At 44.3% G+C, this 16,094-nt stretch overlaps 1 protein-coding gene across 4 annotated transcripts in view; it reads left to right on the forward strand.

The window, feature by feature from the left end:
• Window positions 1-16,094, forward strand: part of VDR (vitamin D receptor) — a 149,996-nt gene that overhangs the window by 80,481 nt on the left and 53,421 nt on the right. For all 4 annotated transcript variants that reach the window (XM_038378090.2, XM_043506677.1, XM_038378093.2 and 1 more), the window contains one exon: window positions 3,287-3,417. In XM_038378090.2, coding sequence (XP_038234018.1) covers window positions 3,287-3,417 — 131 coding nt within the window. The remainder of the gene's footprint in view (window positions 1-3,286; window positions 3,418-16,094) is intronic.

Here is a 16,094-nt window from a genome sequence, read left to right on the forward strand (position 1 = left end):
AGCAGTTAACAAGAACAACTGAGGAACAGTGGGGGGTGGGGTGGGGTGGGGGGGAGAAATAACATGGGGAAATAGTTTTACTTTGTGTAATGACTCATCCATTCCCAGTCTCTATTCAAGCCTAAGGTAATTGTACCCAGTTTGCAAATTAATTCCAATTCAGCAGTCTCTCGTTGGAGTCTGTTTTTGAAGGTTTTTTTTGTTGAAGGATAGCCACCCTCAGGTCTGTAATCAAGTGACCGGAGAGATTTCAGTGTTCTCCGACTGGTTTTTGAATGTTAATTCTTGACGTCTGATTTGTGTCCATTTATTCTTTTACGTAGAGACTGTCCAGTTTGACCAATGTACATGGCAGAGGGGCATTGCTGGCACATGATGGCATATATCACATTGGTATATGATATTGGCAGGTGAACGAGCCTCTGATAGTGTGGCTGATGTGATTAGGCCCTATGATGGTATCCCCTGAATAGATATGTGGACAGAGTTGGCAACGGGCTTTGTTGCAAGGATAGGTTCCTGTGTTAGTGGTTCTGTTGTGTGGTGTGTTGGTGCTGGTGAGTATTTGCTTCAGATTGGGGGGCTGTCTGTAAGCAAGGACTGGCCTGTCTCCCAAGATCTGTGAGAGTGATGGGTCGTTCTTCAGGATAGGTTGTAGATCCTTGATGATGCGTTGGAGAGGTTTTAGTTGGGGGCTGAAGGTGATGGCTAGTGGTGTTCTGTTATTTTCTTTGTTGGGCCTGTCCTGTAGTAGGTGACTTCTGGGTACTCTTCTGGCTCTGTCAATCTGTTTCTTCACTTCAGCAGGTGGGTATTGTAGTTGTAGGAATGCATGATAGAGATCTTATAGGTCTCTGTCTGAGGGGTTGGAACAAATGCAGTTGTATCGTAGAGCTTGGCTGTAGACAATGGATCATGTGGTATGATCTGGATGAAAGCTAGAGGCATGTAGGTAGGAATAGCGGTCAATAGGTTTCCGGTATAGGGTGGTGTTTATGTGACCATCGCTTATTTGCACTGGAGTGTCCAGGAAGTGGATCTCTTGTGTGGACTGGTCCAGGCTGAGGTTGATGGTGGGATGGAAATTGTTGAAATCATGGTGGAATTCCTCAAGGGCTTCTTTTCCATGGGTCCAGATGATGAAGATGTCATCAATGTAGCGCAAGTAGAGTAGGGGCATTAGGAGACGAGAGCTGAGGAAGCGTTGTTCTAAGTCAGCCATAAAAATGTTGGCATACTATGGGGCCATGCGGGTACCCATTGCAGTGGCGCTAATTTGAAGGTATACATTGTCCCCAAATGTGAAATAGTTATGGGTGAGGACAAAGTCACAAAGTTCAGCCACCAGGTTAGCCGTGACATTATCGGGGATACTGTTCCTGACGGCTTGTAGTCCATCTTTGTGTGGAATGTTGGTGTAGAGGCTTCTACATCCATAGTGGCCAGGATGGTGTTTTTAGGAAGATCACCAATGGACTGCAGTTTCCTCAGGAAGTCAGTGGTGTCTCGAAGATAGCTGGGAGTGCTGGTAACGAAGGGCCTGAGGAGGGAGTCTACATAGCCAGACAATCCTGCTGTCAGGGTGCCAATGCCTGAGATGATGGGGCGTCCAGGATTTCCAGGTTTATGGATCTTGGGTAGCAGATAGAATACCCCAGGTCGGGGTTCTAGGGGTGTGTCTGTGCGGATGTGTTCTTGTGCTTTTGCCAGCAATGCCCCTCTGCCATGTACATTGGTCAAACTGGACAGTCTCTACATAAAAGAATAAATAGACACAAATCAGACGTCAAGAATTATAACATTCAAAAATCAGTTGGAGAACACTTCAATCTTTCCGGTCACTCGATTACAGACCTGAGGATGGCTATCCTTCAGCAAAAAAACTTCAAAACCAGACTCCAACGAGAGACTGCTGAATTGGAATTAATTTGCAAACTGGATACAATTAACTTAGGCTTGAATAGAGACTGGGAATGGATGAGTCATTACACAAAGTAAAACTTTCCCCATGTTGGCAAAAAGAAAAGGAGTACTTGTGGCACCTTAGAGACTAACAGATTTATTAGAGCATAAGCTTTCGTGAGCTACAGCTCACTTCATCGGATGCATTACATTCCCCATGTTATTTCTCCCCCGCACTGTTCCTCAGTTATTCTTGTTAACTGCTGGAAATAGCCTACCTTGCTTGTCACCATGAAAGGTTTTCCTCCTTTCCCCCCCATGTTGCTGGTGATGGCTCATCTTAAGTGATCACTCTCCTTACAGTGTGTATGATAAAACCCATTGTTTCATGTTCTCTCTGTGTGTGTGTATATAAATCTCCCCACTGTATTTTCCACCAAATGCATCCGATGAAGTGAGCTGTAGCTCACGAAAGCTTATGCTCAAATAAATTTGTTAGTCTCTAAGGTGCCACAAGTACTCCTTTTCTTTTTGCGAATACAGACTAACACGGCTGCTACTCTGAAACCAAAGAAATCCTATAATACTGACTAGTCAAGGAAGACAAGTTATACTTTTGATGGGACCTATAACTCTGAATGTCCTGATTTAAGAGCTTTAAAAATCTTCATCACACACACACACACGTGCAATAGTGTGTGCACAAGCATGTGCGCACAAGAGAGTCTGAAATATTTCTCCCATATCCTCCAGTGGGATTTCTCTCTCTCTCTCTCTCTCTCTCTCTCTCTCTCACTCCAACCAGGAGGCTTTCAAGCCTGGTAAATCTTTAATAACATACACTGCTTCTGAAAGGACCTTGCTGGGTACAAGCTGACTTATACTCTGGTTTGGTTTAGTTTCCGTTGCTTCTGCTGCTTGTGGTTCAATTCTGTATTTCTCTGTAAATCCTTCCACACTTTTTTCCAATTTCACAGTATCCAAAACTGGGAAATTTAAAGTGTGGCTAATATTTTCCTGTTTATAGTACATGTTGTATTTGTTGACAAGAAGCTCTGTGTGTTTGGGTATTTTTGGGCAGCTTAGAAATTTTTAAACCGTTTAAAAGCCATAGAGACATACAAGTTGTGGCTGTCTTTCAAACATATTAAAAAAAAAAAGTATTTTAAAATGTACAACTTGCAGAAACTTAACAGTGGCTACTTAGAGGAGTGTTCTGGCACACACTTGCAATCCTCATCCCACAGCCCAATCAATGGAGAGCTGGGTTTGACTGCAGATGTCCCACACAATGTTTTGAAACAGTTTCCACACACAGCTTCAATGTTTCTTTAGCAGTAAACAAGTCCAGGCATCATAATATTTATTTGTGTTTTATTTTCAGGAGGAGCATGAAAAGAAAAGCAATGTTTACATGTCCATTCAACAGCGACTGCAAAATCACCAAAGATAACCGGCGGCATTGCCAAGCCTGCCGGCTGAAGCGTTGTGTGGACATAGGCATGATGAAAGAATGTGAGTAAACAAGTGCACAGTGATTCTGTGCTTAATGTACTTTAGTTTTGCAGTAGTTTACGGCTCGGGATTTGAGGTGCTTGACCAGCTTCCATTGACTTGAATCTCTCAGGTCAGTTTGAAAATTCTAGCCTAAAATGTTTGGCCTCAACCTTCAGAAGTGACTAGCGATTCTCTGGATGCTTTTGGGTTTTTTTGGGTTCCCAACTGGAGTCACCTTTAAAAGGTGCCTTGTTTTGAGAAAGTGCTGAGCTCCTATCAGGAATCAGGGTTTGCAGCAGAGCAACTTTGGGCAACCTAAAAAGCACAGGGCCTGTAGTAGGTTGTCTGATTGGCTATACCACCTGGTTGATTGGAAGAGTCTTAAGCCCAGCAGCAGTTCAACAGCTGCTCAAACCATTCGCCCATGGCTGTGATACTTCCTGGGCCTGCTTGCTCCCATCCTTGCTCCTACATTGCTCCCAGCCTTCCTCACTCCAGGTAACCCAGTCCTGACCCTTCGCTCCGGTTCCTGGCTTCTGACCCTGGGATCTGGCCTCTGACTCCTGTTCTGACCCTTGGCTCTGATTTCGAACTACCAACTTGTGCTCCAGCCACTGGGTATGAAAACCTACATCCCGGTCTCTGACAGCTCCTGCCCTCTGAAACTCAGGCCCCTTTAAGATATAGCTCCAGATGAGCACCCAAAAATGGAGGTGCCCAGAATCACTAGACACTGCCATGGAATAGACAAATAAGTCAGAAGTCTGTAGTAATACATGGATCATTTCATGCATTACTTGCCATCTTAATTTTTAATTTGGGATGTAACTAGACTGCAGTAATTCATGGGTAAGAAGGTCCACAGTCCTGAACTGAGTTTTTCAGCATTCACAATGATTTAAAGGAGAATTTTTGCAGTAGGCTAAATTTTGAAACCAAGCACATTGCTCCCAAATAAAAGTCAAAGTAGGGAATCCTACACCTTGCACTGATGGAAACCCTTAATGCAGACCACTGCACTGGATCAATTTACTCCAGTAATCACATCATTGAAATATGCTGGGTGCAATTTCCCTAATCTAGACAAACTTCAAGTATCTTGTAGTCATCTAACGTCTGTAGATATGTGCTTTCTAAATTAGAGCTTTTAGTTTCCCAGCCAAGCATCTCTCTTGCCTGGTCCTTCTTTGAAACCTTGTTGTATTGTCTCCTGACAGCAGGAACAGGTGGACCACTCTATTTAAAAATTGAATTCTCATAGAAATTAGAGATGTCAAAAAGCAATTTGGGTCATCTACTTCATCTCCCTCTTGTCCTAGCAGAGTTTTTCATTCTCTCTTTTAGAAGTAGCTGTTCTGTTAGTTTTGTTTACAAAGCAATTTGCTCACTGTTAAATACCAGGGAAATGAAGCAAATGTCTTAAACATATTCCTTGCTAGGGAGCATTGTGATCTGAGAAATATGTTCACCCACTAGAGATCGTGATCTGTTCATGGCTGTTCTACCCTGTGTTTCCTGAGTTGAAAAGGGGGAAAGATTTCATAGCACTCAAGTTTTCCTCGTGCATCTCTGCATTTTACAAGGACTTGGTTTGGTTAAAACAGGATGCTATAGGTATGTATTGTTTCTGGGCGGAGCTGATTAATGATTGAGAGGGGTTTAATAACTGAATTAATTAGGTTTTGGTTTCCATATTGGTTTGTGATTTGTAAAGGTGGAGTTGGCTCTGTGCCATGGGAGAACTTCTTTGAACTGAATGGCAGTGTTGTCCATTGTTAAGCTACTGTCTTGAGAGAGAGAGAGTATCCATCACATTTGTCTCTTTGAGGTTGTCTCCTTAGTAGGTTTGAAGAAAGGTATTAACAACCCCCATACTGCACCCTGGCTTTGTGGAAGCTCCTTTCTTTGGTGACATAATATCACATCAAACAATTCAAATATTCATGCGGTACTTCCGTTTAAACATCTTCCACGTAACTTTGGCTTCATGCATCTCTCTTATTGTATTTTTTGCTGTGGAATTTCCTTGTGTTTTTCCTTAATGGCATCTCTTGTTGGTTTTCATTTCAGCAGAGTTCTGTTTTGTGACCTTGAGCCTCCTTGGTAGAGGCTTGGGGAATAACTCGGGAAAAGTAAAGTTCAACTGAGTTCAAACACATGAATGTTGTCAAAATATTTATTTTACTGAGTTTGTACTTAAAATTACATGTCCGATGAGTTTGTACACATTCTTTTCACTTCTCTATGAATTCAAGTCAAACCAAAATGATCCACCTTCATTAGGAAACATCATGAACTTTCTGCAGGAGTTGTGCTGTTCTCCTGATTACAGGTACCTGCAGAGCCTGGGTGTGTTACGGTGTGTATGGTGAACCTGTGCAAGTAGCCAAAAGTCCCTGCACTTGATTCTCTACTTCCTTATACCTTTTGTGTCTATTCTCCCTGTGCAAAATGAGTGTAAGGTAGTATTCTATCAAAATGTTAGTGTGTTGCACCCAGTTTGCACAGGTATAATTGATACACAATATGATGCAGGCAGGGGAGAATCAGACATGGCTTCTCCCTCCATGCTTTTTGGAGTGGGGAGAATCTCGCTGAGAGTTGCTGACCCTAGCTTCTCCCTCTTCCCATCTGTAGGAGTTTCCCCTCCTCTAAAGGGGAGTGGAACCTGTACCATGGAGGCAACAGTTGCCTCTTATTTCTTTTCAGCTGGGATGTGGCTTGGCACCACTTGTGCAAGTGTGGTTTTGTACAGAGAGAGAGTTCTTATTCTCTTCCAGCCAGCCTCACCATTTACTCTGCAAGAGAGTGCCTATCCCTTTGAGGAAAATCAGGGCACGGGCACACAAGACATTGTGCCACGTGATGATAGATGGATTTAAAAATCTGCAACCTATTTGGAAAATTTTAGTATCACTTCGCTTTCCTATAAATGTTCTCTATTTAGTAGAGAACAAACAGCTTCATAATGTAACTGGGTGCAGCTAAGGAACGTCACCTATGGCTCTTTAAGAAAACCAGTGTTTACTGGAATGCTCCAGTCCAGAAGAGTCTTGTATCTTCAGCACATGTGGAAAAATCTCCATGTTTCTAGTAAATAGGCAGGCTCCAGTAAAACTAGTTTTAAAGTTAGTGGGTGAGGTTCCATGGAAAGAGAAACAAAGGCCCTGTTTTCCCTGGGTAACTACTGAAACTGCAGTTTATTTATTTGTATTCAAACACAGGTTAACTGACTGCAAAAAACAAACTAATTGTAATGTCTTTACTCCAAAGTTCTTACTCTTACTCTAAACCAACTCCTGCCCACACAGTCTTTCGCTTGAGCATGGTGGTGCTGAAAATCTGAGCTAGCTGGGCCATTGGAGGGCATAGGTTAAAGCTCATGTGCATGATAGAAGAGAATTAATAGACTGCTCTCTGTTTTATTTTGGACTCTGTGTGAGCACTTTGGGATCCAGTGGGTAATGTAAGATACCACACAAAATAATTTAGTACAGTACACTGTTAAAACGTCCTTGTGCCCTGGCTAGAGCAATGAACCAGTACAGCTACTTAGTAGAGAACAGAGAGCAACACAAAGTCAACGACACTTAAGCAATTCTGAAAATGTTTCTCAGCATTGTAGTTTTTTTCGGGATATTCCAGAAATAATTATTTGAAATGGAGAATTTTCACAGGCCTTCTGCTTTAATAAGGGATGGCTCGGCTTCTCCTGCACATTTCTTCAAAGGCCGGAGACCATTCTCCAAGAACAATGTTGTTTTCAACTGACATTATCTTTCAGAGTAGCAGCCGTGTTAGTCTGTATTCGCAAAAAGAAAAGGAGTACGTGTGGCACCTTAGAGACTAACAAATTTATTAGAGCATAAGCTTTCGTGAGCTACAGCTCACTTCATCGGATGCATTTGGTGGAAAAAGCAGAGGAGAGATTTATATACACACACACACAGAGAACATGAAACAATGGGTTTATCATACACACTGTAAGGAGAGTGATCACTTAAGATGAGCCATCACCAGCAGCAGGGGGGGGAAGGAGGAAAACCTTTCATGGTGACAAGCAGGTAGGCTAATTCCAGCAGTTAACAAGAATATCAGAGGAACAGTGGGGGGTGGGGTGGGAGGGAGAAATACCATGGGGAAATAGTTTTACTTTGTGTAATGACTCATCCATTCCCAGTCTCTATTCAAGCCTAAGTTAATTGTATCCAGTTTGCAAATTAATTCCAATTCAGCAGTCTCTCGTTGGAGTCTGTTTTTGAAGCTTTTTTGTTGAAGTATAGCCACTCTTAGGTCTGTGATCGAGTGACCAGAGAGATTGAAGTGTTCTCCAACTGGTTTTTGAATGTTATAATTCTTGACGTCTGATTTGTGTCCATTCATTCTTTTACGTAGAGACTGTCCAGTTTGGCCAATGTACATGGCAGAGGGGCATTGCTGGCACATGATGGCATATATCACATTGGTAGATGCGCAGGTGAACGAGCCTCTGATGGTGTGGCTGATGTGATTAGGCCCTATGATGGTATCCCCTGAATAGATATGTGGACAGAGTTGGCAACGGGCTTTGTTGCAAGGATAGGTTCCTGGGTTAGTGGTTCTGTTGTGTGGTGTGTGGTTGCTGGTGAGTATTTGCTTCAGATTGGGGGGCTGTCTGTAAGCAAGGACTGGTCTGTCTCCCAAGATCTGAGAGAGCGATGGCTCGTCCTTCAGGATAGGTTGTAGATCCTTGATGATGCGTTGGAGGGGTTTTAGTTGGGGGCTGAAGGTGATGGCTAGTGGCGTTCTGTTGTTTTCTTTGTTGGGCCTGTCCTGTAGTAGGTGACTTCTGGGTACTCTTCTGGCTCTGTCAATCTGTTTCTTCACTTCAGCAGGTGGGTACTGTAGTTGTAGGAATGCATGATAGAGATCTTGTAGGTGTTTGTCTCTGTCTGAGGGGTTGGAGCAAATGCGGTTATATCGTAGCGCTTGGCTGTAGACAATGGATCGAGTGGTATGATCTGGATGAAAGCTAGAGGCATGTAGGTAGGAATAGCGGTCAGTAGGTTTCCGATATAGGGTGGTGTTTATGTGACCATCGCTTATTAGCACCGTAGTGTCCAGGAAGTGGATCTCTTGTGTGGACTGGTCCAGGCTGAGGTTGATGGTGGGATGGAAATTGTTGAAATCATGGTGGAATGCCTCAAGAGCTTCTTTTCCATGGGTCCAGATGATGAAGATGTCATCAATGTAGCGCAAGTAGAGTAGGGGCATTAGGGAACGAGAGCTGAGGAAGCGTTGTTCTAAGTCAGCCATAAAAATGTTGGCATACTGTGGGGCCATGAGGTCAGAGTATGAACAAGAGGCTACTAGGCAGCTCTCCAACACCACTTTCTACAAGCCATTACCCTCTGATCCCACTGAGAGTTACCAAAAGAAACTACAGCATTTGCTCAAGAAACTCCCTGAAAAAGCACAAGAACAAATCCGCACAGACACACCCCTGGAGCCAGGACCTGGGGTATTCTATCTGCTACCCAAGATCCATAAACCTGGAAATCCTGGACGCCCCATCATCTCAGGCATTGGCACCCTGACAGCAGGATTGTCTGGCTATGTAGACTCCCTCCTCAGGCCCTTCGTTACCAGCACTCCCAGCTATCTTCGAGACACCACCGATTTCCTGAGGAAACTACAGTCCATTGGTGATCTTCCTAAAAACACCATCCTAGCCACTATGGATGTAGAAGCCCTCTACACCAACATTCCACACAAAGATGGACTACAAGCCGTCAGGAACAGTATCCCCGATACTGTCACGGCTAACCTGGTGGCAGAACTTTGTGACTTTGTCCTGACCCATAACTATTTCACATTTGGTGACAATGTATACCTTCAAATCAGCGGCACTGCGATGGGTACCCGCATGGCCCCACAGTATGCCAACATTTTTATGGCTGACTTAGAACAACGCTTCCTCAGCTCTCGTTCCCTAATGCCCCTACTCTACTTGCGCTACATTGATGACATCTTCATCATCTGGACCCATGGAAAAGAAGCTCTTGAGGCATTCCACCATGATTTCAACAATTTCCATCCCACCATCAACCTCAGCCTGGACCAGTCCACACAAGAGATCCACTTCCTGGACACTACGGTGCTAATAAGCGATGGTCACATAAACACCACCCTATATCGGAAACCTACTGACCGCTATTCCTACCTACATGCCTCTAGCTTTCATCCAGATCATACCACTCGATCCATTGTCTACAGCCAAGCGCTACGATATAACCGCATTTGCTCCAACCCCTCAGACAGAGACAAACACCTACAAGATCTCTATCATGCATTCCTACAACTACAGTACCCACCTGCTGAAGTGAAGAAACAGATTGACAGAGCCAGAAGAGTACCCAGAAGTCACCTACTACAGGACAGGCCCAACAAAGAAAACAACAGAACGCCACTAGCCATCACCTTCAGCCCCCAACTAAAACCCCTCCAACGCATCATCAAGGATCTACAACCTATCCTGAAGGACGAGCCATCGCTCTCTCAGATCTTGGGAGACAGACCAGTCCTTGCTTACAGACAGCCCCCCAATCTGAAGCAAATACTCACCAGCAACCACACACCACACAACAGAACCACTAACCCAGGAACCTATCCTTGCAACAAAGCCCGTTGCCAACTCTGTCCACATATCTATTCAGGGGATACCATCATAGGGCCTAATCACATCAGCCACACCATCAGAGGCTCGTTCACCTGCGCATCTACCAATGTGATATATGCCATCATGTGCCAGCAATGCCCCTCTGCCATGTACATTGGCCAAACTGGACAGTCTCTACGTAAAAGAATGAATGGACACAAATCAGACGTCAAGAATTATAACATTCAAAAACCAGTTGGAGAACACTTCAATCTCTCTGGTCACTCGATCACAGACCTAAGAGTGGCTATACTTCAACAAAAAAGCTTCAAAAACAGACTCCAACGAGAGACTGCTGAATTGGAATTAATTTGCAAACTGGATACAATTAACTTAGGCTTGAATAGAGACTGGGAATGGATGAGTCATTACACAAAGTAAAACTATTTCCCCATGGTATTTCTCCCTCCCACCCCACCCCCCACTGTTCCTCTGATATTCTTGTTAACTGCTGGAATTAGCCTACCTGCTTGTCACCATGAAAGGTTTTCCTCCTTCCCCCCCCTGCTGCTGGTGATGGCTCATCTTAAGTGATCACTCTCCTTACAGTGTGTATGATAAACCCATTGTTTCATGTTCTCTGTGTGTGTGTGTATATAAATCTCTTCTCTGCTTTTTCCACCAAATGCATCCGATGAAGTGAGCTGTAGCTCACGAAAGCTTATGCTCTAATAAATTTGTTAGTCTCTAAGGTGCCACACGTACTCCTTTTCTTTTGACATTATCTTGTAATCATTAAACAAATCGTGTTTGAGAGAGCAAATGCTGTTGTGCTTATTTGAATGGAAAAAAGGCTTTGAAATCTGTGACTCTAAAAACCAAATTGGGTGCAAGCCTTGGTTTCTGGAGTCCAACTGAGAGTTGGCATAAGCAAGTGCAACTCCACTGAAATCAAGGGGATTATACCCGCTTGCGCTAGTTCATGAATTTTGCAAGGACAGCCAGGAAACTTCGGTAGCAGCAAAACGGGGGTGTTGTTTTCCAGCCTGAGCAAAGCTGTGTAGTAGTTAACTTGTAAATGATCCATTTAATGAAATCCATACTTTATCAATAGAAACCTAACCCAGAGTAACTAAAAATAGACCCTCTGAGTGGACTTAACTGCTAGTTAAATGAATGGGAACAAAGTGTGCTTCAATTATTTTTAGGTCGAATCAGGTTTAAAACTCCTGCAAGAGTGCAAGCAGTTGTCTTCCCACAGCTATCACCTCCTCTCTCTGGGACGTCCTTATCACTGTTCCTGCAACAAGCAACAGAGTGACACTGATCTGATTTTAGACCAACGACGCAGAAACATGATCTAAGGGAGTGAGAGAAGGGAAAACACTGGCAGATGAGACAGAGAGCAAGGAAGTGAAGGGAGCCAAAAGAGAAAGGGAAGGGGAAAGAACTTCTGTGAAAGGGGGGAAAGAAGGGAGACAGAACTGTAGTTTAGCAACAGCTCACTAATGCAGGATTTAGTGTTGTTCGTCCTTGCTCCCCCAAGCCAGTGAGAGTTGTGATTGGTTCTCACATGGGCTGCAATTGCACTGTTTATTTTTCAACAAATGTACATTCCCCAGGCCCATTTGCAGCCCAAACATGGCAACACTGAGGAATCTGGCTTTATGAATGTTTGTTATCTGAGCCTTAAGAATGAAGTCCTGGGAGCTTGAAATCAATTAGGAAGGTGAAAGAAGGGAAGGCTTTTGGGGTGGGGAGAATTCATAAGGTGACCTAAGCAGCTAAAAAACCCAACAACCCCAAAACCATTACGTTAGCAGCAGCAGCTTGAGGAGATGAGGTATTAGGCAGCTAGAGAAGGTAGCTCAGGTGAGACACAAATTCTTCCTGGTGGAGATAAATTATTTTCTTTGTATTGCGGTAGCATGTAGGAGCCCCAGTCACAGACCAGGTCCCCTTTGTGCTAGATACTGCACAAACAGATAACAAAAGGACTCCCTGCCTTGAGGAGCTTACAGTCTAAGACAGGAGACAAACAGTATAGATGCAAACATGGGCAGCATAAACAAATCAGGAGCAATATTGTTTAATATGATAGGCAGTGGTCTCCGCACACCAGCTGCCTAACCGTTGCCATGTTTCCTGCAAAGAAAAGTTTGTAGGAGGGATTTGAAGGAGGAAAACAATGGCCTTGCAGCTGTTGATGGGGAGCTCCTCCCATGTAAAGAGGAAGAGAGGGATTTTATTAATATAGATGAAGTGGCAGGGCATGGTAAGCTTGTGAATAGACGTGGTGAGACTAGATGACCAGGTGGACAGAGGGTATTGGTCAATATCAAATGGTTCAGATGAAAAGAGGAGTTTGGAATTTTTCATGCTGAATTTTAGTCTACAGCAGAATATCCACGTGGAGATGTTGGAAGCAGCTGGAAGATGAAAGACTGATCCTAGGAGGAAGGGTTGTGGGTAGATAGGAAAGATCTGAGTATTCAGATATAGTATAGGAGATCTAGAAATCATGGCAGAGGATGAAGTCACCCAAGGACAGGGTGTGGAAGGTGAGCAGAGCTTTAAAGAAAGCAGACAGTGATAGGAAGAAGCGTCTGAATGAGTGAGGAGTTGGAGAGGTATGATGAGGTACAAGAGTATGGAGTCAGGAAAACAGATGTTGAAAGTAGCCATGTAAAAGGTAGTATAAAGAAGGCCCTGAACTTGGATAAGAAGAAGTGTTTGATGACTTCTGAGGCACAGAGAGGGAGAAGCCGAATAGCAGGGTGTTCCAGGAGATATCTGGAAGTGGTGGCAAGGCAGACATGGCTTCCTCAGGGAGCTGAGAAGAAGGAGATGGGACAGTAATTAGAGGGACAACTGGGGTTAAAGAGAGGAGTCTTAAGGACAGGACATGAGGAATGTGCTGAGAGAATGAACAAGGGAGTTGAGAGACCATAAGGTTTCAGTGACAGGTTGAGAGGTAAGAAGTAGACATGGACAAAACTTAAAATGTAGGTCGACATAGCTATGTCTCTGAGCACTGTAGGCAAGCTGACCTAACCGGCTGTATCAATATGGCTCAGTCAACAGCAGAATCCTCCGTCGATCTAACTACTGCTACCAAGGGAGGTAGATTGCCAATGGAAAAACTCCTTCCGGCATTGTAGGAAGTGTCTATGCTACAGTCTTACCATGGCATAGCTGTGCCACTGTATATGCATAGCCATAGACAGTGATGGTGGTTTCTCAGAGTTGGAGATGGGTGAATGAGCAGAGATGCTTGGACGAGGGAGGAAGGGGCATAGGATAGATTAGTATATTCTCTCCCAGTTGCAGGCAACCCTGATAAACAGGAAATAAAACTCCTGCAAATAGGTGGGATCACAAGAAAAGAATTAATGAATGAAGTTGTTCAGTTTTCTTCATGACTTTTTTCCCAAAGTGTATTACTGAGTGAGGTCCATAGAATCATGGAAGATCAGAGTTGGAAGAGACCTCGATAGGTCATCTAGTCCAACCCCCTGCTCAAAGCAGGACCAATCTCAACTAAATCATCCCAGCCTGGCTTTTGTCAAGCCAGACTTTAAAAACCTCTAAGGATGGAGATTCCACCACCTCTTTAGGTAACCCATTCCAGTGCTTCACCACCCTCTGAGTGAAATAGTTTTTCCTAATGTCCAACCTAGACCTCCCCCACTGCAACTTGAGATCATTGCTCCTTGTTCTGTCATCTGCCACCACTGAGAACAGCCGAGCTCCATCCTCTTTGTAACCCCCCTTCAGGTAGTTGAAGGCTGCTATCAAATCCCCCCTCACTCTTTTCTCTTCTGCAGATTACATAAGCCCAATTCCCTCAGCCTCTCCTTGTAAGTCATGTGCCACCTCTTCCAACCCCTTCCCCAAAGTCCCCATCCCAACTCCGCCCCCTCCCTGCCAATATTCCAACTCCTTCCCCAAATCCCTGCACCGGCCCCGCCTCCTCCCCTGAGTGCACCATGCTGCTGCTCCTCTCCCCCTGCACCCCTCCCCCTGGTGCATGCTAACACTGCCAAACAGCTGTTTGGCGGTGGCCGGGTGGGAAATGGTGGGAGGTAGGCGGAGGAGCAGGGACGCAGCATGCTCGGCGGGGAGGAGGAGGTGGGGTGGGAGGGTTAGGGGATCTTGGCTGCTGGTGGGTGCAGCACACCCACTAATTTTTCCCCATGGGTGCTCCAGCCCTGGAGCACCCATGGAGTCAGGGCCTATGAATGCAGCCCATTATGCCATTAGCCTTCTTGGCAACAAGGGCACACTGTTGACTCATATCCAGCTTCTCATCCACTATTATTCCCAGGTCCTTTTCTGCATAGCTGCTGCTTAGCCAGTAGGTCCTCCAGCCTGTAGCAGTGCTTTTTTTGGTCCAATCCTCCAGTTTGTCTAGGTCACTCTGGACACTGTCCCTACCCTCCAGCGTATTTACCTCTCCCCCCAGCTTAGTGTCATCCGCGAACTTGCTGAGGGTGCAATTCATCCCAGCATGCAGATCATTAATGAAGATATTGAACAAAACCGGCCCCAGGACAGACCCCTGGGGCACTCTGCTTGATACCTGCTGCCAACTAGACAGCCGTTGATCACTACCTGTTGAGTCCGATGATCTAGCCAGCTTTCTAGCCACCATGTAGTGGATTCATCCAATCCATATTATTTTAACTTGCTGACAAGTGGGAGACCATTTCAAAAGCTTTGCTAAAGTTCAGATATATCATGTCCACCTCTTTCCCCATATCCACAGAGCCAGTTATCTCATCATAGAAGGCAATCAGGTTGGTCAGGCATGACTTGCTCTTGTTGAATCCATGTTGACTGTTCCTGATCACCTTACTCTCCTCCAAGTGCTTCAAAATGGATTCTTTGAGGACCTGCTCCATGATTTTTCCAGGGATTGTTTTCAATTAAATGTGTTAATCCTGTCACGCATCAGATGACAGTTTTCAAACACCATTCTGAAAGAATGAACAAATTGAAACAGAAAAGTGAAAATAGTCTTCTTTTGATCAGCAGAGACATTATTCCCCAACTAACCTCTGAGGATAGGACAAGAAGCAATGGGCTTAAATTGCAGCAAGGGCAGTTTAGGTTGGACATTAGGAAAAACTTCCTAACTGTCCAGAGTGGTTAAGCACTGAAATAAATTGCCTAGGGAGGTTGTGGAATCTCCATCACTGGGGATTTTTAAGAGAATAAGACCATAAGAATGGCCCTACTGGGTCAGACCAAAGGTCCATCTAGCCCAGTATTCTGTCTTCCGACAGTGGCCAGTACCAGGTGCCCCAGAGGGAATGAACAGAACAGGAAATCATCAAGTGATCCATCACTTGATGTCACTCATTCCCAGCTTCTGGCAAACAGAGGCTAGGGACACCATTCCTGCCCATCCTAGCTAATAGCCATTGATGGACCTATCCTCCATGAATTTATCTAGTTCTTTTTTGAACCTTGTTATGGTCTTGGCCTTCACAACATCCTCTGGCAAGGAGTTCCACAGGTTGACTGTGCGTTGTGTAAAGAAATACTTCCTTGTATTTGTTTTAAACCTGCTGCCTATTAATTTTATTTGGTGAGCCCTAGTTCTTGTGTTATGAGAAGTAGTAAACAACACTTCCTTATCTACTTTCAATACACCAGTCATGATTTTATAGACCTCAATCATATCTCCCCTTAGCCATCTCTAAGGTTGGACAAAAACCTGTCAGGGATGGTCTAAATAATACTTAGTCCTGCCTTGAGTGCAGGGAACTGGACTAGATGACCTCTCGAGGTCCCTTCTAGTCCTATGATTCTACATAGTAATGATAGGTCCATCTTTATTTCCTGTAAGATGCCTTGTATATACTCAAAGCTCGTTTTACAGTAACAGGGTTAGATAAGGGAGCAGGAAAACCACAACTATATTTGCTAAGTTCTGTAAAGCAATGTGTACATTTATGGTGCTTTGCTATTGATAAGAGGGTGCTTACTCTAAACAGTAGCTAAAGACAAGCCACATCATTTCTAAATGCTCTTTTTACAGTCTGAACTCTTA

The sequence above is a fragment of the Dermochelys coriacea genome, chromosome 20 (genome assembly GCF_009764565.3).
Source record: "Dermochelys coriacea isolate rDerCor1 chromosome 20, rDerCor1.pri.v4, whole genome shotgun sequence".
In the NCBI taxonomy this organism is placed as follows: domain Eukaryota; kingdom Metazoa; phylum Chordata; order Testudines; family Dermochelyidae; genus Dermochelys; species Dermochelys coriacea.